This window comes from Lithobates pipiens, unplaced genomic scaffold, assembly GCF_037356315.1.
Source record: "Lithobates pipiens isolate NorthernLeopardFrog02 unplaced genomic scaffold, aLitPip1_a1.2 Scaffold_18, whole genome shotgun sequence".
In the NCBI taxonomy this organism is placed as follows: domain Eukaryota; kingdom Metazoa; phylum Chordata; class Amphibia; order Anura; family Ranidae; genus Lithobates; species Lithobates pipiens.
The window spans coordinates 167,890,577-167,915,514 of record NW_027507758.1 but is presented as its reverse complement, the minus strand read 5'-3'; the positions used below and the strand labels follow the sequence as shown (position 1 = coordinate 167,915,514).

The 24,938-nt window shown below is 42.8% G+C and overlaps 1 protein-coding gene across 1 annotated transcript; it reads left to right on the top strand.

Annotated features, from left to right (window-relative positions):
• The first annotated feature begins 1,450 nt into the window (after positions 1 to 1,450).
• On the top strand, positions 1,451 to 22,205 carry LOC143987555 (sulfotransferase 6B1-like). Its single transcript, XM_077486357.1, has 4 exons — positions 1,451 to 2,198; positions 6,567 to 6,661; positions 8,692 to 8,848; positions 21,769 to 22,205. The coding sequence occupies exons 1-4, from the start codon at positions 2,012 to 2,014 to the stop codon at positions 21,897 to 21,899; spliced, it is 570 nt and encodes a 189-aa protein (XP_077342483.1). The 5' UTR covers positions 1,451 to 2,011; the 3' UTR covers positions 21,900 to 22,205.
• The last annotated feature ends 2,733 nt before the right edge of the window (positions 22,206 to 24,938 follow it).

Here is a 24,938-nt window from a genome sequence, read left to right as displayed (position 1 = left end):
GTCCCACCAATGCACTTCCTTTCACATCTGCCCCACTGCTGTACACCCTTGCTCTTCTGTCCCACCACTGAACTCCTTCTCATCTGCCCCAACAGTGAACCCCCTGATAATTTTTCCCACTACTGTGAGCCCCTGCTCAACTGCCCCATCACTGTACCCCCTGCTTTTCTGTTATACCGTTGAACCCCCTGCTCATCCCTCCCACCACTGTACCTCCTGCACATCTGCCCCACCACTGTAACCCCCTGCTCATCTGCCCCCATCAATGTATCTCCTTTCTCATCTGCCCCACCACTGTACCTCCCTGCACATCTGCTCCAGTGTTGTATCCCCATGCCCTTATGTCTCACTACTGAATCACCTTCTCATCTGTCCTAACACTGAACCCATTTGCTCATCTGCCCCACCACTGTAACCCGCTTTCTCATCTGCCCCACCAATGCACCTCCTGCACATCTGTCTCATCTCTGTTCTGCTCTCCTGCCCCACCACTGTAGCCCCCTGCTCATCTGTCCCACCAATACACCTCCTTTAATATCTGCAACACTGCTCTACCCCCCTGCTTTTCTGTCCCACCACTAAACCCCCTTCTCATCTGGCCCAACACTGAACCTCCTGCTCATCTGTCCCACCATTGTAACCCCTTCTTATCTGGCCCAACACTGAACCCCCTGCTTATCTGCCCCATCACTGTACCCCCTGTTCTTCTGTTTCACTTCTGAACCCCCTTCTCATCTCTTCCACCACTATACCTCCCTGCACATCTGCCCCACCGCTGTACCCTCCTGCTCTTCTGTCCCACCTCTGAAACCCTCCTGCTCATTTTCCCCACAGCTGTGCCCTCCTGCTCATCTGCCCACCGCTGTACCCTCTTCTCATCTATGATATGCGTGATATGCAGAGTGGAGAAAGGAAGCAGAGATGAGACACATCTACCTGTCCTGGCACACTCATCCTGCTGATCCCCTCTCGTATCCACCCCACGTGCTTGTATGTGATGTATGTGATGCATGTGCTGTCACATACAAGCATCTGGAATGGATCTGCAATGATGAGCTCAGGTCAGGGGTATTTTCTGAAAGCAGTGGGCCTGTGTGCAGGATCATAATTTGGTCCCCTGCAGCGGAGGAAAAGTGTGGCGTGAATCGCCGCAGCAAGAGTTGGGTGTGATTTTCATTGCGCTGAATACTGGCTCTGGCTTAAAGGGACACTGAGTGCAGGGGTTCAGTAGTAAGTGATGCAAAGGTTCAGGAATAATTTCAACAAAATTCCCACAAACTGTCATCTGATTGTGGTTTTCTCAATCACAGTAAAATCCCTTCTTTCTGAGATTGGTAGTGGGAACCAAGCGAGTCATCTTCCTCCAGATGGTGGATGCAGCTAGCAGGACTGTGGTTGGTTTAGCAGTGGCTAACGACAGTCCTCCTCCTCCTAGAAACAGGGACCCCCCCCCCCCAGCAGAACTGCACCCAATCTCTGTCCCATCACAAAAGCTGACGATCACAGCTACAGCAAAGTTAGAGGACCAAACAATGTTTCCCATCTTTTACAATGTGTGGGGGCACAGTGCCTCCCCCTCAGTGCAGGTGCAGTGTGAGGAATTCTGGAGTGCCGGCAAAAGAGGCTTTGAGTGCCGCTGGCAGCACCAGTGTCGGGGGTTACCTACTCCTGATATACAGTATACATTGTATTACGCAACTATAAATATTATAACAATGCATAAAAAATATGATAATAATCATGTGGATATGTTTCTGAAGTAACACATTGGGGGTTATTTACGAAAGGCAAATCCACTTTGCACTGCAAGTGCACTTGGAAGTGCAGTCGCTCTAAATCGAAGGGGTAGTTCTGAAATGAGGGGAAGCTCTGCTGATTTTATCATCCAATCATGTGCAAGCTAAAATGCTGTTTTTTATTTTCCTTGCATGTCCCCCTCGGATCTACAGCGACTGCACTTTCAAGTGCACTTGCAGTGAAAAGTGGATTTTCTTTTAGTAAATAACCCCCAATGTTTTTTTTTGTTTTTTTGTTTTTTTTTATACCAATTTTAGCTATGTTTCTGTTGCAGATGTTACTTATCCTTCGGAATCCAAAAGATACAGCTGTGTCTTACTTTCATTTCACAAACAACAATCCTGTGCTTCCTACATATGAATCTTGGGACTTGTTTTTCAAGGATTATATATCTGGAAATGGTACTGATTGAATGTTTTTAAAAATGCACAATTAGAAAAAGAGGTGCACTAAAAAAGAGACAACTTTATTTTTATATTTACAACTGTATCATGCCTTGTAAAGTTTTGCATAATGTTAGCATTGTTTTAGCTTATAATCTCAAACATCTTTATAAAAGGGGATATGTTATTGTAAGCTGTCTGTGAAATGTAAAAAATGTACTTGTTAATTACCAATTGGTTTTACCTACAGGTAAAGTGGGTTTGATTTGCCAAAGGAATAGAGCGTGTCTCACTTATTAAAGTGAATTTTAACTTTGGTAAATGAAAGGAGTATCAACTGTCAAATCTTGGTCCACTCCCCTAGAAGGGGCATATCGTCAGTAACATGTACAAGCCCAATGCTCACCAGTTTTCTATGATTTCAAAGCTGGGGATGGACGGGAAACAGTATTGAGAATAAGGGATGGAAAAAAGCAGAGAGGTGGTTTCTCATTGTGGAGAAAATAATAATAAATAAATAATAGTAAAATAATGTTGTATTAAAGTGTTACTAAACTCAGGACCCTGTATTCACTATATCTGGTCTCCCACAGTACACAGAACATGGAAATGCAACAGTTTTAGTAAATATAAACTGCTAAATACCTTTTCTCATAAGAAGTTAGAGCAGTCTTGTGACTTCTATCAGTGTCTGGTTAAAGCTTGTAGGAGGAGTTTTCCTTTTCCCCTGATTGTCCTATGAGGCTGCATGACCCCTGACCCTCTGTCTGGACAGTGCTGATTGCCCCCGTGATGACCACATGCACTCTCCCAAGAAAAAAATAAACTCTCTACCAATACACACTAAACTGGGCATTTGCAGCTTGCCCCCAAGGCTCTGTTCTCTCTGGAGTTTATTTGGGGACTGCAGAAGAAGGGGAGGATCTGAGAAGACAGAATCAAACAGCCATTTTACATAATGCAGAGGGTTAACTCTTTAGGTTCCACAGTGAGTATAACAAGCATGCTTTACTGCATACACAGACTGTTTTTACCGTTGTGAGTTTAGTAACACTTTAAGAGGGAGGGGTGTCAGAGAGGACATCCCTGAAAGTGCCCCTTAGAACACACAAACAAGAAAGTAGAGAAGGGCTAATCAAAATTGTATATATTCAATTGATATTGTTCCGTTTAGAACCATCTAGATGTGTGTTCTTCATATTTATTCCTTAGGGCGGCTGTAAGTTGCTCCATGTGTTGTATATCATTCACCCTAGCAAACCATTCTGCTACTGTGGATGAAGACTGCTATTTCTACATAATATTGATACAGGCTCTTGGGGACATTCAAGAGATGTACAAGTAGTGATTTTTAGTAACATTTTCCAGAAAGAGGAGTCTAATTTAAGAGGACAGCTGCTGGGTCATTAATAATGGAAATGTCTGTAAGTTGCTGCAATGTATGATGGGCCTCTCGCCAGAATGAACGGATAGAAGCACATTCCCGAAATATATGCAGAAGTGTACCCTTATATATCTTACATCTCTAGCACAGGTCACTTTGCCTCTGAGATCATTTTTAAATATGGTTGGGGTCCTGTGCACAATGTCAGAATCTTGTAAGTAATTTATTGGTACTTACTGCTAGTCAAGGCTTTGTGCACAAAGAATAGAATTTAGTCTCTCTGAATATTGGAGAATTTGGTATTTAAGTCCTACTCCCATTTGGATAGGTATGTTGGATCCTATTGGGAATATATTCCCATTAACATCTGGTAGGGTATAGAAAAGGTCTTCCTTACCATGCCTCTGTCCTGGCAGAGTTCCTCAAATGGTGTAAGCTTTATTCAGAAAGAGAATGGTCTAGGCAAAGAAACTGAGAAAGTGGATGAGTTGCTGGAATCTCTACATTCCCAATTCTGGGATCATAGAGTGAGTTTAAAGGTTGATGATGCTCACCCATCTGTTAGAAGGCAAGAGATTTCAAACTTTTATGAGTCCCTGTTCAGACCAATTTCTGAAAAGCCAGGGGCAAAGTCTGGCTGGCCTGGCTGGCCAATAGGGATGGGCCAATCATCCCCCTGTTCGGTTCGCAGCAGAACTCCCGAACAGGGGAAATGTTCTAACCCGAATGGCGAACCCCATTGCAGTCTATGGGACCTGAACAGAAAAAAATCAAACATGCCCATTTTGAAGGCTTATATGCAAGTAAGTTTGGGGATCTGGGTACTGCCCTAGGGAAACATGTACCAATCATTTTTTTTTAAAACAATCGTTTTTTCAGGAGCAGATATTTTAGTTATGCTCAAAGTGCAACAATAAAAATATAGTTAAATATTTAAATATAGTTCCTGGGGGGTCCGCTTAAAGTGCCTGTAAAGTGGCGCATCTGTAGCATGCATAAAACATGCTACAGCAAAAATTACAATTCTAAATAAAAAAAAAAAGAGTCAAATCCCATTTAAAATGACTCAAGGTTACAATTGCAACAAGGGGGCTTCCAGATCCCGGCCCCCCTCTATGTGAATGGGTATCGGGTACATCGTACCACTATCTAGTCACCAAAAAAGTGTCAAAATGTAAACAGTTTTTGACAAGTAAAAAATAAAATAGTGTCCCTCGATGTTTATCCATCATCAATTACGAAGCCCGCCGGACCCAAAAAATGAATAAAAATGTTCCGCCTCCTGGGAGGCCTCCCGCCGTATGCCCGCTCTGTGCTTTGACAGTTCTTATATAGGCAAGGGGTGGGGCCAACCGGCTACGTCACCCAGTGCCACCGTCCCCTTCTGACGGTGCATGCCGCCCCTTGCCTATATAAGAACTATCAAAGCACAGAGCAGGCATACAGGGGGATTATAGAAGGAGGTGAAGCGTTTATTTTTTTCAATTTTTCGGGTCCAGTGAGCGTTGTGATTGATGATGGATATAATTCAAGGGACACAATTTTTTTAAAGGACTTGTCAAAAACTGTTTCCTGCAGTTATTACTTTTTGACACTTTTTTTGGTGTCTGGGTAGGGGTACGATGTACCAGATACCCATTCACATGGGGACCCCCTTGTTAAAGGGGGCTTCCAGATTCTGATAAGCCCCCCGCCCACAGACCCTGACAACCACAGCCCAAGGTTGTTGGGAAGAGGCCCTTCTCCCCATCAACATGGGGACAAGGTGCTTTGGGGTGAGGGGGCAAAGCACCCACCCCCCATGTTGGGGGCATGTGGCCTGATATGGTACAGGAGGGGGGCGCTCGCTCATTCCCTCCCCTTTCCTGACCTGCCAGGCTGCATGCTCAGATAAGGGTCTGGTATGGAGCGTTTTGGGGGGACACCACGCCATTTTTTTTAAAATGTTGACGTGGGGCACCCATTAAAATAAAAAAAATCAGACCCCAAAGGAGTGGGGGGGGGGGGGACCCGGTGGCATTTTTCCTTATTTTTTTTATCGCCATTTTTTTTTTCATATTCAGCTGTCAGTGGGGAAAGCCTGACTGATCAGTTGTGAAGGACACCGCAGCCAGCAGTGCATTGCAGGGTATTCATTGGGACAAAAACCCTGCAAATTTACGTGTTAAGCGAACGGCCAAACGGGCAACTGTTCAGCCCAAACACATGCTCGGGCCGAACTGTTCCCCCATCCCTAGTGACCAGCAATGGGTGTCAAAAAAGGAAGGGAAGCTCTGCAAATCTGATATTTTATTATATCTGTCTACTTTAAGTAAACTTGGAGTATTGTTTTCTGGCCTATCCAGGGGATTCCTCCTAAGGGAAATGGAAAGGAATCTCAGATACCTAGAGCTTTTGTGAACCGTGCCTACAACAGTCCATGCCTCTTTCCATATGTACTGCTACATAGTACATGGCAGGGTCTGGGAAAACCAGTCCTGCCTTTGATTTGAATGTTAAGAAAGGAATTCTGCTGATACAGGCTTCTTTACCCTGCCAAATTAATTTAATACATTTGGCCCAAACCACGCTAAAGAAGGTTTTTGGAATATGCAGAGTTTGCAACAGATACAGGGGGTGGAGCATTATATTAATTTTTAGGACATTGCACCTGCCAAGCCAGTGCCAACATTTTTCATATCTTAAGATCTGGACATAGTAATGTTAAGGTCATCAAAAAGTTTAGTTTAAAGAGAAGGCTGGAGCTCGCTGGAAGTTGTGCTCCTAGATACTGGATAGTTTGTTTAGCCCAACAAAATGGGAAGTTAGGGCAAATGGTATGGTAATGCAGAAAGCAAAATATTGGCCTCAGATTTTTTGTACATTTACTTTAAAATTTTATATAGATCGATAGGAGCAGAGCTTCTTCAGAAGCGCAGGCAGATAGATGACCGGATTCGTGAAATACAACTGTCTGTGTTTAATGGTAATGTGAATGTTACATAATATTATCTTTATCTTAGTAATCTATGGATCATACTTTGATTACACTCTTCAATGGGAGAAACATATCGATCATGCGAATATCCTTGTACTTACATTTGAAGACATGAAAGCGGTAAGTGTATGCTCTACAGTCTATAGTAATCCTAATAACTTCTATTCATAGTCAACCTAAAAAACACTTCTGCTTTTATACTTAAAATTTTGTGCTGTCTTTGTTTAGTAGATTTATGTACAATAAAAAAATACTTCAATAGCTTATATTACAAGGACTTAAATATTTAATTAAACAACTTTGTAGATGTATACACCCACATCAGAAATTAAAGAGGAAAACTATACATAGATGTAGACAAGAGAAGCACCCACTGGTTTTGTTTTTTAGATTACAAACAATTTTTTTTATCATTTAATCAACATCACACATATACTGCATCCTGCTTCCATGTAATTATCTGTATCTGTACTACTGTCATTTTGAATATACTGTTGTCGTGGTCTCTGTGGACCTATTCCCCGATATAAATGAAAGAAAAAAAAAGATTTAATTAAAGGGGTTGTAAAGGTTAATTTTGTATTTTCTACATAGGTTCCTTTAAGCTATTGCATTGTTGGTTCACTTAACTTTTCCTTCGATTTCCCTTCTAAATGTTTTTTTTCTTTGTCTGAATATCTCACTTCCTGTTTCTCCTCAGTAAACTTCACACCATCATCCGAGTGGTGGTTAGTCAGCCAGAACAGCTTACTGAACAGCTTACTGAGGAGGAACAGGAAGTGAGAAATTCAGACAAAGAAAAAAAAATATTTAGAAGGGAAATCTAAGGAAAAGATAAGTGAACCAACAATGCACTAGCTTAAAGTACCTATTTTGAAAATAAAAAAACAAACCTTTACAACCCCTTTAAGAATGTACTCAACCAAATGAATACTTTTAACTTTTGATTGTGTTTTGTAGTCGACAATGATTCCACCAGTCTGTATATTTTGTTTAAACTGTAATAGATGTTCTTGAGATTTATTTGAGACCATTTCTGTGCTTAGAATGTTTCTATCCTCCAAAAAAGACAACAGGAGAGGACTGAGCTGGTGTTCCTGAATTGATATACTCTTACATTTAAATTTCAATCATAGTGTAACCCAGGGGAGGACTGACAACTCATGGGGCCCCTGGGCAATCAGAGATTATGGGGCCACACAGTATACAATCACACAGTATACACATACATGTACACACAGTATACACAGACATGTTTCTATTGGCTGAGAAGGTATTGGAGAGGTGGGGCAGCTATAATCTCAGGATTTTTAGACCATAATGATGTTGGTAAGGGACATTTCAGAGACAGATGTAAAAAAACACAGATTTTTACATACTGTCCCTGGTTTTACTGAGGTTGGCAACCCTGATTGGGCCCCCTAGTGGCCCAGGGCCCTCGGGCAGTGCCCAAGTAGCCCAATGGTCAGTCTGCCCCTGGTGTGACCTGCAGTCCCTGATAGCTGTTGAGCTTTATTTAGCTATTTGCTCCAAGTGCAGACCTAAGGTCTTCCAGCTCTGACTTCCTTTGATGCTCTAAGATGTTATGACTACAGAAAAATGGTGCTCGGCTGCACACAGGATCAGCAGACTGTAAAGAGAAAAATAGTAAGGGATAATGAAAATTGGCTTCAGTTAAGTTCTCCACCCATAGAATCCATTAATGCATTTTGCCCATGTGGGGCTTATTCATAGAGGCCCTTTCTATCTTTCAGGCCCTCAATAGCATGCCAGCTGGAATATTAGCACTGGACAGCATGACACCTCTAATGTGTAGATTTGTAAGCCTTCCCATACCCTCTCCCCAACATTTTACTGCCCACTCTGTCAGCTAATTTGTTCGCTATCAATGGTATCACCTTATTTCTTGATTTGTTAAATCCTGAGGGCTTATCTCAATGGTGAACAAGATGAAGCTGAATGTGTTCACCTACCCCATTGTGAATTGGTTGAATATGTTCCATTATTTTGCAAGTACATTCACTGGAAAGTGTCCTTCAATACTATAGAGGAAGTGACATAATCTTGTTAATTATATAAAAACAAATTTTTTGCTATTGATAATAAATCATTAAAGCAATGATTGCTATTTATATATTTCTTGTCTAAAGGACCTTCTGAAAGAGCTGAAAAAAATAAGTGACTTCTATGGCTTAGCTCTGACGGATGAGCCAATCAGGTTGGTAAAGGAAAAAACGACTTTTTCGTCTATGAAGGAAAAATCCAGTAAAACACATAGAGATCTTGGGATTGTTTTCTTCCGAAAAGGTAAACTTATTTAGAGTTTGCTGTGCAAACAAATAATACAGTTTTAGATGTTCATTTAGCAAAAAAAAAAATCTATTCACAGAAGTAAAAATAGGCATGTTATAAAGTTGCTCAAGCCATATAAATACAGAATCCCAAATTTTAATAGTAGGTAAAGTAAGTAAAAACAACCAATGCATTTCAGGGGCAACACTACCAAGGCTCAACACAGTATAAAACTTGCTCCACAACTGCTGTCAAGAGAGTTCATAGTAACATATAGTTGGTAAGGTTGAAAAAAGACACAAGTCCATAAAGTCCAACCTGTGTGTGTGTGTGTGTGTGTGTGTGTGCACTTTTATATCAACATTACATGTATATCCCTGTATGTTGTGGTAGTTTAGGTGCCTATCTAATAGTTTTTTGAAATGATCTACGCTCCCTGCTGAAACCAAAGCTATAGAGAAGAGAATTCCACATTCTTACCGCTCCTATCGTAAAGAACCCTCTATGCTGTTTCCAGTTAAATCGCTTTCCTCTCATTTTAGTGAATAGCCGCAAGTCTTTTTAAATGCCTTTTCGCTGAAAAGTTTTATCCCTATTGTGGGATCACCAGTATGGTACAGTATTTGTACTTTGAAATCATATCTTCTCTCAAGCGTTTCTTCTCCAGAGAGAATAAGTTCAGTGCTTGTAATCTTTCCTAATAACTAAGATCCTCCAGTCCCTTTTATTAGCTTTGTTGCCCTTCTCTGTACTCTCTCCATTTCCAGCACATCCTTCCTGAGGACTGGAGCCCAGAACTGGATGGCATATTCCATTTGCGGCCGGACCAGAGTCTTGTAGAGTGGGAGAATTATTGTTTTATCTCTGGAGTTAATTCTCTTTTTAATGCATGCCAATATTCTATTGGCTTTGCTTGCAGCAGCTTGGCATTGCAAGCCATTGCTGAGCCTGTCATCTACTAGTACTCCCAGGTCCCTTTCCATCCTAGATTCCCCCATAGGTTCTCCCCCTAGTGAGGAGATTGTACTATTTTACATTTTTCCACATTAAACCTCATTTGCCATATAGTTGCCCATCCCATTAATTTGTTCAGATCTTCTTGCAAGGTTTCCATATCCTGGGTTGAAGCTATTCCCCTGCTTAGCTTAGCATCCCTGAGGGAGCCCACTTTCTACATTGGACCATTCCGAGTACTCCCTATTTATCATTACACTCTGAACTCACCCTTGTAGCCAGTTTTTAATCCATGTACTCACCCTTTGGTCCATGACGACAGACCTTAGCTTGTATAGTACATGTTTGTGGGGAACTGCATCAAATGCCTTTTCAAAATCCAAAAACACTATGTCTACGGGCCTTCCTTCATCTAGATGGCAGCTCAACTCCTCATAGAAGGGTAGTGGATTTGTTTGACAAGAACGATTTTTCATGAATCAATGCTGATAACTGTTAATGATACCGTTTTCATTACTAAAATCTTGTATATAGTCCCTTATCATTCCTTCAAAGAGCTTGCATATTATTGATGTTAGGTTAACTGGTCTGTAGATCCCATGGATATATCTTGGTCTTTTTAAAGGTTGGTGCTACATTGGCTTTTCTCCAATCAACTGGTACCATACCAGTCGATTGACTGTTCATAAAAATTTGTTACAACTGTCTGGCAATTACTTGACTGAGTTCCTTAAGGACCCTCAGGTGCAAGCCACCTGGTCCCGGTAAATTATTTATGTTAAAGTGATTGTAAACCCTCATTTTTTTAAATTTAAAATAACAAACATATCATACTTACCTCCACTGTGCAGCTGGCCCCGTTCATCCTCTTCTGGAGTCCCCAGGCGGCGCTGGTAGCTCCTCCCCACATCAGATAACCCCCTAGGACATCACTCTCCTGGGGGAAACCTTGCAGGCGCTGTCCAGCATTCAGCGTCCATAGACACAAATGCTGGACTCAGCCATGCCCCCTGGCGCCCGTCATTGAATTTTATTGACAGCAGTGGGAGCCAATGGCTGTGCTGCTATCAATCTATCCAATCAAGAGCTGGGCCCCGTGCAGAGAGGGACATTGTGTCTCTGGCGAGGGAAATATGATGCCTAGGTAAGTAAAATGGTTGGGGAGGGCTGGGGGGGGGGGGCAGTTACTGCCAGGTGTTTTTTCATCTTAATGCATAGGATGCATTAAGGTGAAAAAACATGAGGGTTTACAACCCCTTTACGTTTTTCAAGTCTGCTTCTGATTTTATCCTCGATTAACCATTGTGGTGCTTCCTGTGACATGTCATGAGGGTAAACATTGCAGTTGTAGTTACTGAAGTCCCCTGTTTCCCTTGTGAAGAATGAGGAGAAGAATACATTCAAAACCTTTGCCATCTCACCATCCTTTGTAATCTAAAGCCCTTCATAATTCTTTATGGGGCCAATATGATCTGTCCTTCCTCTTTTACTATTTTTGTACTTAAAAATAGGGATGAGCTTCGTGTTCGAGTCGAACGTACGTTCGACTCGAACATTGGCTGTTCGTCCGTTCGGCGAAGTCCGAACATTTTGGTCCGTTCGCGCCAAATTCGTGTGGCGCTCACGGCCCACAATGCACTGCGATGGCGCAGTGCATTGCTGGCTCATGATTGGCCAAGCATGCACTGTGACCCCGCATGCTTGGCCAATCGCAGCGCCAGCAGCGAGGAGAGCCATGATTGGCCACAGGCAGGATGCCTGTGGCCAATCATAGCTCAGGCTGTGTAGTGCGTGCCCCACACTATATAAGGCCGCCAGCGCGGCAGCCTTGTGTAGTGTGTTGGCGTCTGAAGCAGTGGGTGTTCTGTGTACCTTCAACACAGTACACACCGATCGTTTTCGGCCGATTTTCGATCTTGCTGTTGTGTAGTGGTTATTGTCTGCGTGCCCTGACCACAGTATACACCGCTATATTCACCTCACCTATATAGCTAGTGATCTATATTTTATAATAGAGCTTGCAGTCAGTAGTGTTAGGAGATAGTGCGTGCTGTCTGCGTGCTCTGTACCCAGTACATACTGCTATATCCACCTACATAGCTGTTCTCTATTTGAGCCCACTTGCCATCTGCAGGAGTTATTGGAAGTTGTGTGTGCCTCCAGCACAGCACAGTATACATCTGTATATACCCCTTTATCTCTGGTGTTCTATAATAAAGGCATCTGCAGGAGTTAGTGGGTGTTGTGTGCCTCTAGCACAATATACACTACCCAACTGCTTTTTTACCCAACTCCCTTCAGGCCATTACCATGTCTGGAAGGCCAGCAAGGAGAGGCAGACAGGCGCGAGCCGATAAAAGAGGGCAAGCAGGCTCTGTGTCTAGAGACAACAGTCCTGGTCGTGGACGCGGTGCATTGTCATCAGCACGTGGCCATGGGACACGCTTGTCCTTCTTTTCGGCAGCTGGACATGTTGAACCGCAACATGCCAACGACTTGGTAGAGTGGATGACCAAGCCCTCTTCATCCTCCTCATCCTCTCTCACCCAGTCTCAGGGTAGTAGCAAAACAGCTGCCAACGCATCGTCTTCCCTCCTCTCAATGTCATCATCAGTGACTCCTTCCCTAGACCCACCACGTCCTCCTGAGGAGTCTCCTGAACTCTTTGAGCACAGTGTTGGGTACATTCTCCAGGAGGATGCCCAGTGTTTTGTGGGCTCTGATGATGACACTCAGCTAGAGGAAGGCAGTAGCGTGAGCGCAGAGAGAGGGGATGCTCAAGAAGGACAGCAATCTGGCAGTCATGTTCCACAAGCTGCAGCATACTGCCAGGTTTGCTACAGCGATGAAGAGGGAGGGGATGATGAGGGCACTGACTCCACGTGGGTGCCTGGAAGGAGGGAGGAGGAGGAGGCACATGTCCAACGAGGCAGGATGCCCTCCGGGGGCCAGCTTAGGGGCAGCACACCGACTGAATCACACCGCAGAGCTCCGCCTGTGCAGAGCGCTGCCTCTGCGCGTTATTCTAAAAGTTCTTTGGTGTGGGCCTTTTTTGAGACGAGTGCATCAGATCGTACCGCTGTTATTTGCAGCATATGTCTCAAGCGTATCTCACGTGGCCAAAACATCAGCCGCTTGGGCACCACATGCTTGACCAGACATATGTTGACCTGCCATGCAGCTCGTTGGCAAGCGTACCTCAAAGACCCACACCAAAGAACAAAGCGGACCTCTCCTTGCTCCTCATCAGCTGGCATCTCCAACCCCACTAGACCTTCAGTCCTCTCTGAAACCTGCTCTGAGAGGAATGAAGGTGTAGAATTAGGTGTGTCACAGCCAAGTGCTTCCGGGAACTCTGCTAGCGGTACACCCACGTCCGATTATAGCAGGCAAATGTCCCTGCCCCAGCTGCTGGACCGGCGGAATAAGTTCACTCCCAGCCATCCACATGCCCAGCGGTTGAATGCTAGCTTGGCTAAATTGCTAGCACTTCAACTGCTGCCTTTTCAGTTGGTAGACTCGGCCCCCTTCCGTGAGTTTGTACAATGTGCGGTTCCTCAGTGGCAGGTCCCCAAACGGAAGGTCTCACGGAAGGCGATTCCGGCTCTCTACCGGCATGTGGAAGGCAATGTCCTTGCCTCGCTGGACAGGGCGGTCAGCGGTAAGGTGCATATTACTGCTGACTCATGGTCCAGCAGGCATGGACAGGGACGTTACCTGTCTTTCACGGCCCATTGGGTCACTCTTCTGGCAGCTGGGAAGGATGCAGGACAAGGTGCAGTAGTGTTGGAGGTTGTTCCGCCACCACGCCTCCAAAATGCTACTATTGGTTGTGACACACCTCTCTCCTCCACCCCCTCCTCTTCTTCTTCCTCCATGGCCTCTTCCAGTGCTCTGTCCTCAGAACCAGCGGTGCTTCGTAGGCGTTTCAGGGGCTACGCAAGTACGCAGGCAAAACGATGCCATGCCGTGCTTGCGCTGGTTTGTTTGGGGGACAGGAGCCACACTGGGGCGGATGTTTTGTCAGCTCTGCAGGGGCAGGCCGAGAGGTGGTTGACGCCACGCCAGCTTAAGCCAGGAATGGTGGTTTGTGACAATGGCACCAACCTCCTCTCCGCCCTCCGACAGGGACAACTGACCCATGTGCCCTGTGTAGCTCACGTCCTTAACCTGGTGGTGCAGCGGTTCTTGGGCAGGTACCCCGGCTTACAGGATGTCCTGAAGCAGGCCAGGAAAGTCTGTGTGCATTTCCGCCGATCATTTAATGCCTGTGCTCGGCTGGCTGAGCTCCAAAAGGAGTTGAACCTTCCCAAGAACCGCCTTATATGTGACATGCCCACCAGATGGAACTCAACAGGGTCAGGGGAGCTTGGTTTTTTCTCACCACGCCAGTGGGGCATGATCAGGGATGCATGCACTGTCCTGTCACCGTTTGAGGAGGCCACAAGGATGGTGAGCAGTGACAGTGCATGCATCAGTGACGCTGTACCTCTTGTCCACCTCTTCGAGCATACGCTGCGTGGAATAATGGACAGGGCACTTGAGGCAGAACAGAGGCAGGAAGAGGAGGACTTCCTTGCCTCTCAAGTCCCCCTTTATCCAGACAGTGTTCCTGCTGTGCCACCCATCACACAGGAAGAGGATGAGGAGGAGGAAGAGGAGGAGGAGGATGATTGTGTCAGCATGGAGGTGGAGGCTGGCACTCAGCATCAGCAGCAGCAGTCTTGTAGGGATGATTTACAGTCCCAAGAAACAAGTGGACTTGTACGTGGCTGGGAGGAGGTAGCTGCGGATCATGTTGTCCTTAGTGACCCAGAGGACTCCGGACCGAATGCCTCAGCTAACCTACGCTGCATGGCCTCCCTGATCCTGCAAAGCCTGCGGAAGGATCCTCGTATTCTTCGGATCAAGGAGAGGGACCATTACTGGCTGGCCACTCTCCTTGATCCACGGTACAAGGGTAAGGTTGCCGGCTTTATCTTGCCATCGCAGAGGGAGCAGAGGATGAGACATCTCCGGGAGGCCTTGCAGAAAGGTCTGTGCAACGCGTTCCCAGAGACTGGGAGGTTACAAACTCCTGGTCCTGGACAACGTGTTGCTGAGGCATCGGTCAGAAGGAGCGGTGGAGAAGGTGGCCGTCTGACTGATGCTTTCAGACAATTTTTTAGTCCGCAGCCCCAAGGTATGATTGGTTCCAGCACCCATCGCCAGCGTCTGATTTACATGGTGCAGGAATACCTAGGGGCAAGGTCAGACTTGGACACCTTTCCCACCGAAAATCCTCTGGCTTACTGGGTATTGAGGATGGATCACTGGCCAGAGCTTGCACAGTATGCAATTGAGCTACTGGCCTGTCCTGCATCCAGCGTTCTTTCGGAACGCACCTTCAGTGCTGCTGGTGGCTTTGTTACCGATCACAAGGTGCGCCTGTCCACCGAATCAGTTGATCGACTGACCTTCATCAAGATGAATCAGTCTTGGATCATCCACAGCTACCAAGCACCTGAAGCTGATGTAACAGAATAATTTTTTTTGAAATATCACATCCCTTCAAGACTGCCTATGCTGATGCTGAGTGACTGTCCTGTTATGTTGATTGTCTATCCTCTTCCTCCTCCGCTGATATGTTGGAAGAACATTTCTGGTTCTGGTTGATGCCATCAGCCCAATTTTTCTGCCCCTGTTTAACAGGGGCGTTTAAGTACAATTTTTGATGCAATGCTTTGCAGCAGGGCTAATTCCTGCAATCAAACAAGAGTATATGGGAGAGGTTGCAGTGTGGTGGCACCAGCACCAGTGCCTAAGGCCCAATTTTTCTGCCCCTGTTTAACAGGGGCGTTTAATTACAATTTTTGATGCAATGCTTTGCAGAAGGGTTAATTCCTGCAATAAAACTAGAGTATATGGCAGAGGTTGCAGTGTGGTGGCACCAGCACCAGTGCCTAAGGCCCAATTTTTCTGCCCCTGTTTAACAGGGGTGTTTAATTACAATTTTTGATGCAATGCTTTGCAGCAGGGCTAATTCCTGCAATAAAACTAGAGTATATGGCAGAGGTTGCAGTGTGGTGGCACCAGCACCAGTGCCTAAGGCCCAATTTTTCTGCCCCTGTTTAACAGGGGCGTTTAATTACAATTTTTGATGCAATGCTTTGCAGCAGGGCTAATTCCTGCAATAAAACTAGAGTATATGGCAGAGGTTGCAGTGTGGTGGCACCAGCACCAGTGCCTAAGGCCCAATTTTTCTGCCCCTGTTTAACAGGGGCGTTTAAGTACAATTTTTGATGCAATGCTTTGCAGCAGGGCTAATTCCTGCAATAAAACTAGAGTATATGGAAGAGGTTGCAGTGTGGTGGCACCAGCAGCAGTGCCTAAGGCCACATTTTTCTGTCCCTGTTTAACAGGGAGATGTAATTACAATTCTTGATATAATATTTCACAGGAGGGCCCCTTCCTGTGCCCACCCAGAGTAACGGTGAGGACTTATAGTGTTGTGGCACCAGCACCACAACCACCAAAGGTCAATTTTTCTACCACTGTTCAACAATGGCATGTAATTACAATTCTTAATATAATCGTTCACAGCAGGGCGCTCCAGCGCCCACCAAGAGTCACTTTGAGGGCTTACAATGTTGTGGCAAAACCAACACCTTGTTCTGCCATTTCTGCAGAGCATATAGGACAGGCCCCTACTTTCAAACATCCAATTTACAAACATCTCCTACTTGCAAACGGAAGGAGACAACAGCAAGTGAGATGAAAAAAGATGGACGACAAAACAAATTATACAGGGGTGATAACCCTTCCCTATGTTTTCCAAAAAGCTTAAAAATAGTTTTTTTGACTGGAGCTACACTTTAAAAATGTACCAGTTGAAAATTACAAACAGATTCAACTTAACACAACAAACCTACACAGTCCCTGTCTTGTTTGCACCACCTGTATACTGCTGTTCTGAGTATATAGGGCCTGGGGGCCACACGCATTTCCTTTTTTTAATATGGGTACAGGGTTCCCCTTAATATGCGTACAAGACCCAAATAGGCTGGTAATGGGCAGGGAGGGCTACCCATGCCATTTTTCTCAATGATTTTCAACCATATTGCAGGAACCAGATATAACATTAAAACCGCAAGCAGTTTTAAATGGTGTTATTTCCGTTTAATGTCATTTTGTGCAGGGACTGTTCTAAACACGGGAAACACGTGGCACTTCACAGGCATACTACAGACACCCCCCAGGCACCATATTTAAAGGAATATTTCACTTTTTTTTTTTCACTTTAATCGTCATTAAAATCAGTGCTCCCGCCAAAACGGCCATTTTTAAAAACATTTTAGGCATTGACCCATGTCCCCTGGGGCAGGAGCCAGGTCCCCAAACCCTTTTTAGGACAGTATCTTGCATATTAGCTATTAAAATTAGCACTTTTAATTTCGAACGTTCGAGTCCCATAGACTTCAATGGGGTTCTAACGTTCGTACGAATTTGGGGTCCGTTCGAAAGTTCTGGTGCGAACCGAACCGGGGGGTGTTCGGCTCATCCCTACTTAAAAAACATATTGGGATTTTTCTTTCTCTCCTCCGCTATGTGCATTTTGTGTTCTATCTTAGCCACCCTGATTACACCTTTACATTTCTTATTGCATTCTTTGTACAGTTGGAATGCTGTTGATGTTCCCTCAGCCTTGTATATTTTGAAGGCCTTCTTCTTTGCTTTTTTTATGAATTTTTACGTTGGCGTTAAGCCACCCAGGGCTTTTATTAGCTCTTTTAAATATATTACCCTGTGGGATGTATTGGTTAATTCCCCTTATTTAATATGCTACTAAAGCACACCCATTTTTCCTCCGTGTTCTTTGTTCCTAAGATTTTATCTCATTTAGTATCTTTTAGCAAGGAGCGTAGTTTCTGAAAGTTGGCTCTTTTGAAATTCAGTGTCTTTGTATTCCCCTTACGCTTCCTATTTGTGTGATTTATGCTGAAACTAATTGACCTGTGCTCGCTGTTTCCTAAGTTGCCCTGTATTTCTACATCCGCGACTAAGTCTGTATTGTTAGTAATCAGTAGTTCTAGTAACGCATTGTTTCTTGTTGGTGCATTTACCATCTGTCCCATGAAATCGGCCTGTAACACATTTAGGAAAAGGCGAGCCTTAGAAGAATGCTCTGTTCCTTCAGCCCAGTCTATGTCTGGATAATTAAAATCCCCCATTATAATAACACTTCCCATCCTTGCCGCCATTCCAAACTGCGATAGGAGGTCAGTCTCCCCCTCCTCCCTCAGGTTAGGGGGCCTATAGCATACTCCTAGTATTACTTTCTCCTTGGTTTCCTCCCTTTGTAACTCTACCCATAAGGATTCCACCTCTTCCCTTGCTCCATTAGTGATGTCATCCCTCACATTCACCTATATCTCATTTTTGATATACATGCATACCCCTCCCCCTTTTTTTACCCTCCCTATGATATAGGGAATAACCTTGAATGGTTGCCAGACAATCATGAGAGCTATTGAACCAAGTCTCTGAAATTCCCACAAAATCAAATTCCTCCTCATACAGTAGCTGCTCTAGTTCTCCCATCTTGTCCGTCAGACTCCTGGCATTAGTGAACATGCCTCGTAATTTTGTCCAGACGCATACTATCTCCTTATTGGGTGTTCTGAGGTTGCAAATAGGACTTGTTACCAAGTTCAATACTGATTCTAATATAGATTTGTGAAGTCACTGTTTTCCCTGTGTCCATCCTGTGTTGAGCTTTGATGAAAAGGGGGATTGGTATTGCCCCCAAAAGATTTGGGTGTTTTTATATGACTTCCTTAACCAACAATAAAGTGATCTTGGACTCTTTTTCACCTTGTTTTGATCTGGCACTGCTTCCTGTAATTCTATGATTTGATCTACTTTCCATAGAGGAAAGTCTTGCTGTGTGGGAACCACCTCACCAGAGCTACAAAGTTTTTTTTTTCAGTTTTTCCTTAACTTTCCTTTAACTGAATCCATGTGCAATTGTAAAAGTTCCTAGTGCCTCTTTCAGTATGTTATTGTAAAGTTGGTCAGTTTTGATTGAACATTCTCAAATTCATTAGTAAATCAGCCGCTCCATGACAGCCTAACTAATCAACCCATGCAAATTATATCTAGCCAAGCAGAACTGTTCACTCCAATGTCATTGCAAACTTTTGTTATATTCATCAGATCAAAATTTGACTTAGAGTTTATTTGTGTTTAATTTTTAAGTTTTTTGCTTTTTTTTTGTGGTTTTTGTTGTTTTGTGGTTTCTTCTGTGTTAACTTGTCCTAAGAATAGTTTGAAAGTGACACATTTTGTATATTCACCTTCCTATCGAATAAAAAACACAAACAGTTTAAATCCTAAAAAAAAAAAAAAAAAAAAAAAACTGACTTAGAAGGTCCAGCTTGCAAAAGAAGATATACTGTTAATTGATATGGATATTTAATTGATGGGGGCTGCACCAGTCAGGTGTGAATATACATTTTGTTGCAAAATAAAAAAAATATTAAGTTTCAAATATTTTTTTTAGTCCTCACTCACAATGTATATTAGTTTTCAGATATTACATTTAAAGGAAAAGGTTAAACTTAAATATCTGCGAGAGAGGACCATCACATTGCTAGAGGTGGTTAGCAGGTATTTTTAGTGACTAATGCTGCTAGATCAGTGGTCTCCAAACTGCAGCACAGGGTCCAATGACATGACACTGACAAGGGATCATAATTTCTGCCACTGAGACCAACAATGGGTCTCTATTGCTTCCACTGACACCAATGATGGGCACTATTCCTCTCACTGACACCAACATCAGGCATTATTCCTCCCCTAATACCAAGACCTCGGCATAGTTTATTCCTACTAATGCCAGGACATTTTATACTTCCACTGGCCACACTCTGGCCCCCTAAATTCTGGAGGACAGTAAACTGGCCCTTTGTTTAACCACTTCCCATCCCAGCCTTAGTCATATGATGTCCGCAGGAGGGATCTCCCATCCTGAGTGGGTGTCATATGACATCCTGGGCTTCCCGGCCGTCTGGGGAGTGCATTGCGCACCCCCGCCGCATCACTCAGGAGCCGATGTGCGTGCCCAGTGGCCATGATGTCTGCTGGGCACCCACGATTGCCCGTTAACAGAGCAGGACAGTCCACATCTTTTCAGGTGAGAGGAGACTGATCATGTGTTGCCAGTACAGAAGAACACCGATCGTCGCCTCCCCTTGTGAGTCCCCTCCCCCTACAGTTAGAATCACTCCCTAGGTAACACAATTAACCCCATGATCGCCCCTAGTGTTAAGCCCTTCCCTGCCAGTGACATTTATACAGTAATCAATGCATTTGTATAGCACTGATTGATGTATTCATGTGAATGGTCCCAAAATCGTGTCAAAAGTGTACGATATGTCCGCTGCAATGTTGCAGTCATGATAAAAATCGCAGATCGCCGCCATTACTACTAAATAAATAATAATAAAAAAATGCCAAAAATCTATCCTCTATTTTGTAGGCGTTATAACTTTTGCCCAAACCAATCAATATACGCATATTGCAATATTTTTTACCAAAAATATGTAGAAGAATACATATTGGCCTAAACTGAGGAAAAAAAAATGTTTTTTTTTTTTTAATTGGGATATTTATTATAGAAAAAAGTAAAAAATATTGTGTTTTTTTTTTCAAACTTGTTGCTCTTCTTTTGTTTATAGTGCAAAAAATGGCTGATTGCTTTAAGCATTGTTCTTTTCTCAATGCACTAACTAATGTTTAACTGCTTAAGGACCAGCCGACGCAGTTGTACCACAATGTGGCTCGATCCCATGAATCGCTGTCATTGAACGATTTGTGGGTGCACGCGGGAGACAAGGGAGATCACACAGATCCTATCTTTCTGCTATGCAGATCTGTGTGTTTCCCCAGTGGCACAGTCCCCCATACAGCTAGTAAACACATTTAACCCCTTGATCACCCCTGGTGTCATTTAACCCCTTCCCTGCCAGTGTCATTAGTGCAATAACAGTGAATATTTTTAGCACTGATTACTCTAATAATGTCACTGGTTCCCAAAAAATTGGCAAAAATGTTAGTTAGGTGTCTGGTTGGTCCGTCGCAATGTTACAGTCCCCCTAAAAATCGCTGATCACCGCCATTATTAGTAAAAAAAATGTAAAAAATAAAAAGGCCATAAATCTATCCCCTATTTTGTGGATGCTATAATTTTTGTGAAAACCAATCAATATACGTTTATTGCGATTTTTTTTTTTACCAAAAATATGTAGAAGAATACATATTTTCCTAAACTGATGAAGAAATTAGTTTCATTTTTATTTTATTTTTTTTTATTTATTATAGCAAAAAGTAAAAAAAAAATATATATATATTTTTTTAAATTGTCCTCCCGAGCGTGTGCCATGACTGGCGGCTCCGGCGCACATGCGTGGAAGTGACAACATGTGGCTCTGGCCAGTCACACAGCCTGAGCCCTCGGCCCCGCAAGGAAGAGGCACGAAGATGGGTGCTTCCTGTAGCAGGGACAGCGTGGGCTTCGTTTGCAGGTAAGTGCCACATAATGGGCTACTATGCGATGCATAGTAGCCTATTATGCTTTTACTTTGCAGAGTTTGCAGGAAACAAAAGAGGAAGTATAACCCATCAGTGTTTACTTCCTCTTTAAGTGGTTAACTGAATAACCCTATGTATTGTGAGCAGCCAACAATAATAGTTATTGCATTGTTAGGATGATCATTGTACATTAGGCTAAAGACATACATTGCCCTGGGTCTCAAAATACAAGATTTCAAATGTATGCATGCCTTTCAAAAGATTATGTTTCATATTTAGCTGTTAAATTTAGAAATGGTGTTAATTTTATAGGCTATGATTCCAAAATGATTTTTTAATCAAGTGCTTGTATGATTGTATTTTGATTCCAACTCTTAAAATAAAATCTATTATTTTTATTGCATTTAAAGAAGAAGTAGGGGACTGGAAGAGCCTTTTTACCGAAGAACAGAGCAAAGAGGTGGATGCACAGTTTGAGAAGTATCTTGCTGGAACAAAACTAGGAAATATGATAAACTATGAAAAATACTGTACATTTTAATGTGATTTGGTCTGGTACATGAGATATTTTTTTCCAAATCTTGTTTTTATGTGATTGTTATAAATAACACCCACAGTACTGTTTTTCATGTTTATTGTGTACTCCTATATAAAATGCAGTGGTTTAACGTTCATATGCATACTGTTGGTTGCACACACTACAATCTTATTGTACAATCTCTTTAGATCAACCAATAAATTTGTAGTCTGAGGGTCCATCTCACAGAGAAAGGTTTCTGGTTCCTCCGTATGACTAATGTATCAGTTAAAAATTAATTGTTTAATCAATTAATAAATTTGTAATCCAATGAGCAGCAGCTTAATGTGAAATATACACAAAATAAACATAGAAAGGAGAAGTCACGCTAATATAGTCCAATTAATGCAAGATATTTGATTGTAGAAATAAACATCATGTTTCTAATGGACAAATGATGGAAAAATAATAGATTCTTCTAGAAATGACACCACAGTGAGCTCAATCAATGAAATGTGCCACCACCTTTAGAAAAACTTGCTTACCAGATGGCAAGCAAAACCAGGCATGTGGCTATAGTCTAATACATGCTGACGTCACCATGCTGTCTCCTTAGGAGGACAGGAAGAGTTTGTTTGTAGTCGGCCGGCTCTGCTTTTTTTTTATGCGCAGATTTTAAACTTTCTAAATGTAAGTGCAGTATCCAGTTAGACAATATTACGCTATGGTTGGTTTTCTCTTTCTTGGTTTACTGCTGAGTTTGTTGCTGAATTAATGGTCCTGGATTGAGTGGTGCTATTGGTGGTTGGATATACTTATGCAGCCATCCATCCAGAGCTTATGTCCACGATCTTCCATGCAAGCAAAGGCCTTGGCTGGGCTATGGCCACATGCCTGCTTTTGCTTGTCATCTTGTAAGCGAGTTTTTCTAAAGGTGGTGGCACATTTCATTGATTGAACTCACTGTGGTGTAATTTCTAGAAGAATCTGGTTTATTTTTAATCATTTGGCCATTAGAAACATGATATTTATTTCTACAATCAAATATCTTGCATTAATTGGACTATATTAGTGCAGCGTCTCTTTTCTATGTAGTGTCCTGTGTCCTGTAGTGACAAAACCACAACATAATTCTACAATTTAATTCTACATTTATTTATGTGTATAAAATCTCTTTGTTCAACTAAAATAATGACCATAAGCAAAAACAAAAACAAAAAACATATGTGGCTTTGTGAACTGAGGCTTTGGTGAGATACATTTAGTCCACACTCCCATAACTTTTAGTTTTATAGCACTGTGAGTGTTTAAAAAGGCTCAATAACAAAGTCTACAGCAATATCTACCAAAAAAGCTATCCATATATTGAAAAAGTTGGTTGGACATTTGAAATGAACACAAGCACAACATCTTGCTCTTAACTGAAAAACACATACAGTATATGTAACACCTAGCAGGGAGTGGATTGTTATTAATAGGGACCTAGAGGCTTCTATAACCATTATCAAGGTAAAAAAAAACTAAATATTAAACAAAAAAAGTGAACAAAAATGTCAAGTTGGATGGAACTGTTACCCAGCCAAATAGCAGACAAAATGTAATCAGTCAGACAAAACTAGTTAAAAATACATTTTAAAAGTAAATTTGATGGCTATATAGTAGAATGGAGCCTTTCAGTAGACTTGGGAGCACCCAGAGTAAAATAATGGCATGGTGACATGTGGGTATGGCCAATTTGTACTAACAGTGAGAGGTGGACATGGTTCAGTAAAATCTTATCTTAGTCACTTTTTACACAGCACACACATGCCAAAGTCCTTGTACCTCCAAAGTATGTTTAAACCACTTCAAAATAGGGCACTTTAACCCCCTTCCTGCCCAGGTCAATTTTCAGCTTCCAGAGCTGTCACACTTTGACTGATAATTGCGTGGTCATGCAACACTGCACTCAAACTACACTTTTATCATTTTGTTCACACAACTAGAGCTTTCTTTTGGTGGTATTTTTTTACTACTGGGTTTTTTATTTTTTGCTAAATGAACAAAAAAAGACCTGATATTTTGAAAAAAATAAGTTTTTCTTAGTTTCTGTTTTGCAAATTTCATCCAAAAGTATTTTTTTGTGAAAATAACCCAAATCAATTTTGAAAAAAAAAACCAAGTTTTTCTTTGTTTCTGCAATTTGCAAATATGTAATTGTATTTCATGAATTTCAGCCAAAATGTATTTATTTTCAAAAGATTTTATTGCAATATATCACAGTAACAGATGAATGACATCATCAATTGTACATAAGTTGTAGGGAGATAATGAATAGATAATACTTTAAACAACATGAGTTACTAGCGTAACAGAATATGGGCCTGGTGCCCATCAGCTATATACTACGCCTATCGCATAGTTAGGTCCGGTAGATCTGGGGGCATCCCATCCCCGCCTGACACCCCAATGGGCTGTGTCCAGCGGGGACGCCATGCCAAGGAACAGTAAAAAGGTAGGATAGAGTAGAAGAGAAAAAAAATAAAAGAGACAACTGAGTCAAGTAGACAGAGCTTCAGGAGAATCACAGCTAAGTTACATATGATATAAAAGAAGTGTTACAAAAAACCAGTGACTTTCACTGCCGGCTCCATCTGGTCTGGGGGTAGTGTACAACGAGGTTACGTAAGCTTAACACAGCTTGGGTGTGTTAACCAGGAAGACCACTGCTTGTTGAATCTAGGTTCTGTCATGTTTATTCTGGAGAAAAGAGATTCCATGCGGCAATGAGCATTAAGCGTATTTATAAGCTCAGTAAGTGTTGGAGAAAGGGGATTTTTCCACGCACGAGCTATGAGTAGGCGTGCTGAGATTAGTATGTGGTGTACTACAGGTAGACTAGTGGGGGGCCAATATTGGGAATCCAGACCAAAAAGAGCCATTCGTGAAGTCAGCTGTTGGGGAGAGTTGGTCAAAGTCTGGACGAGAGAGGAGACTTGAAGCCAAAAGGGAACGATAACCGGGCAACTCCACCAGATGTGGAACATATCTCCGGTGGAGTTGCAATTCCTCCAACATTTTGGA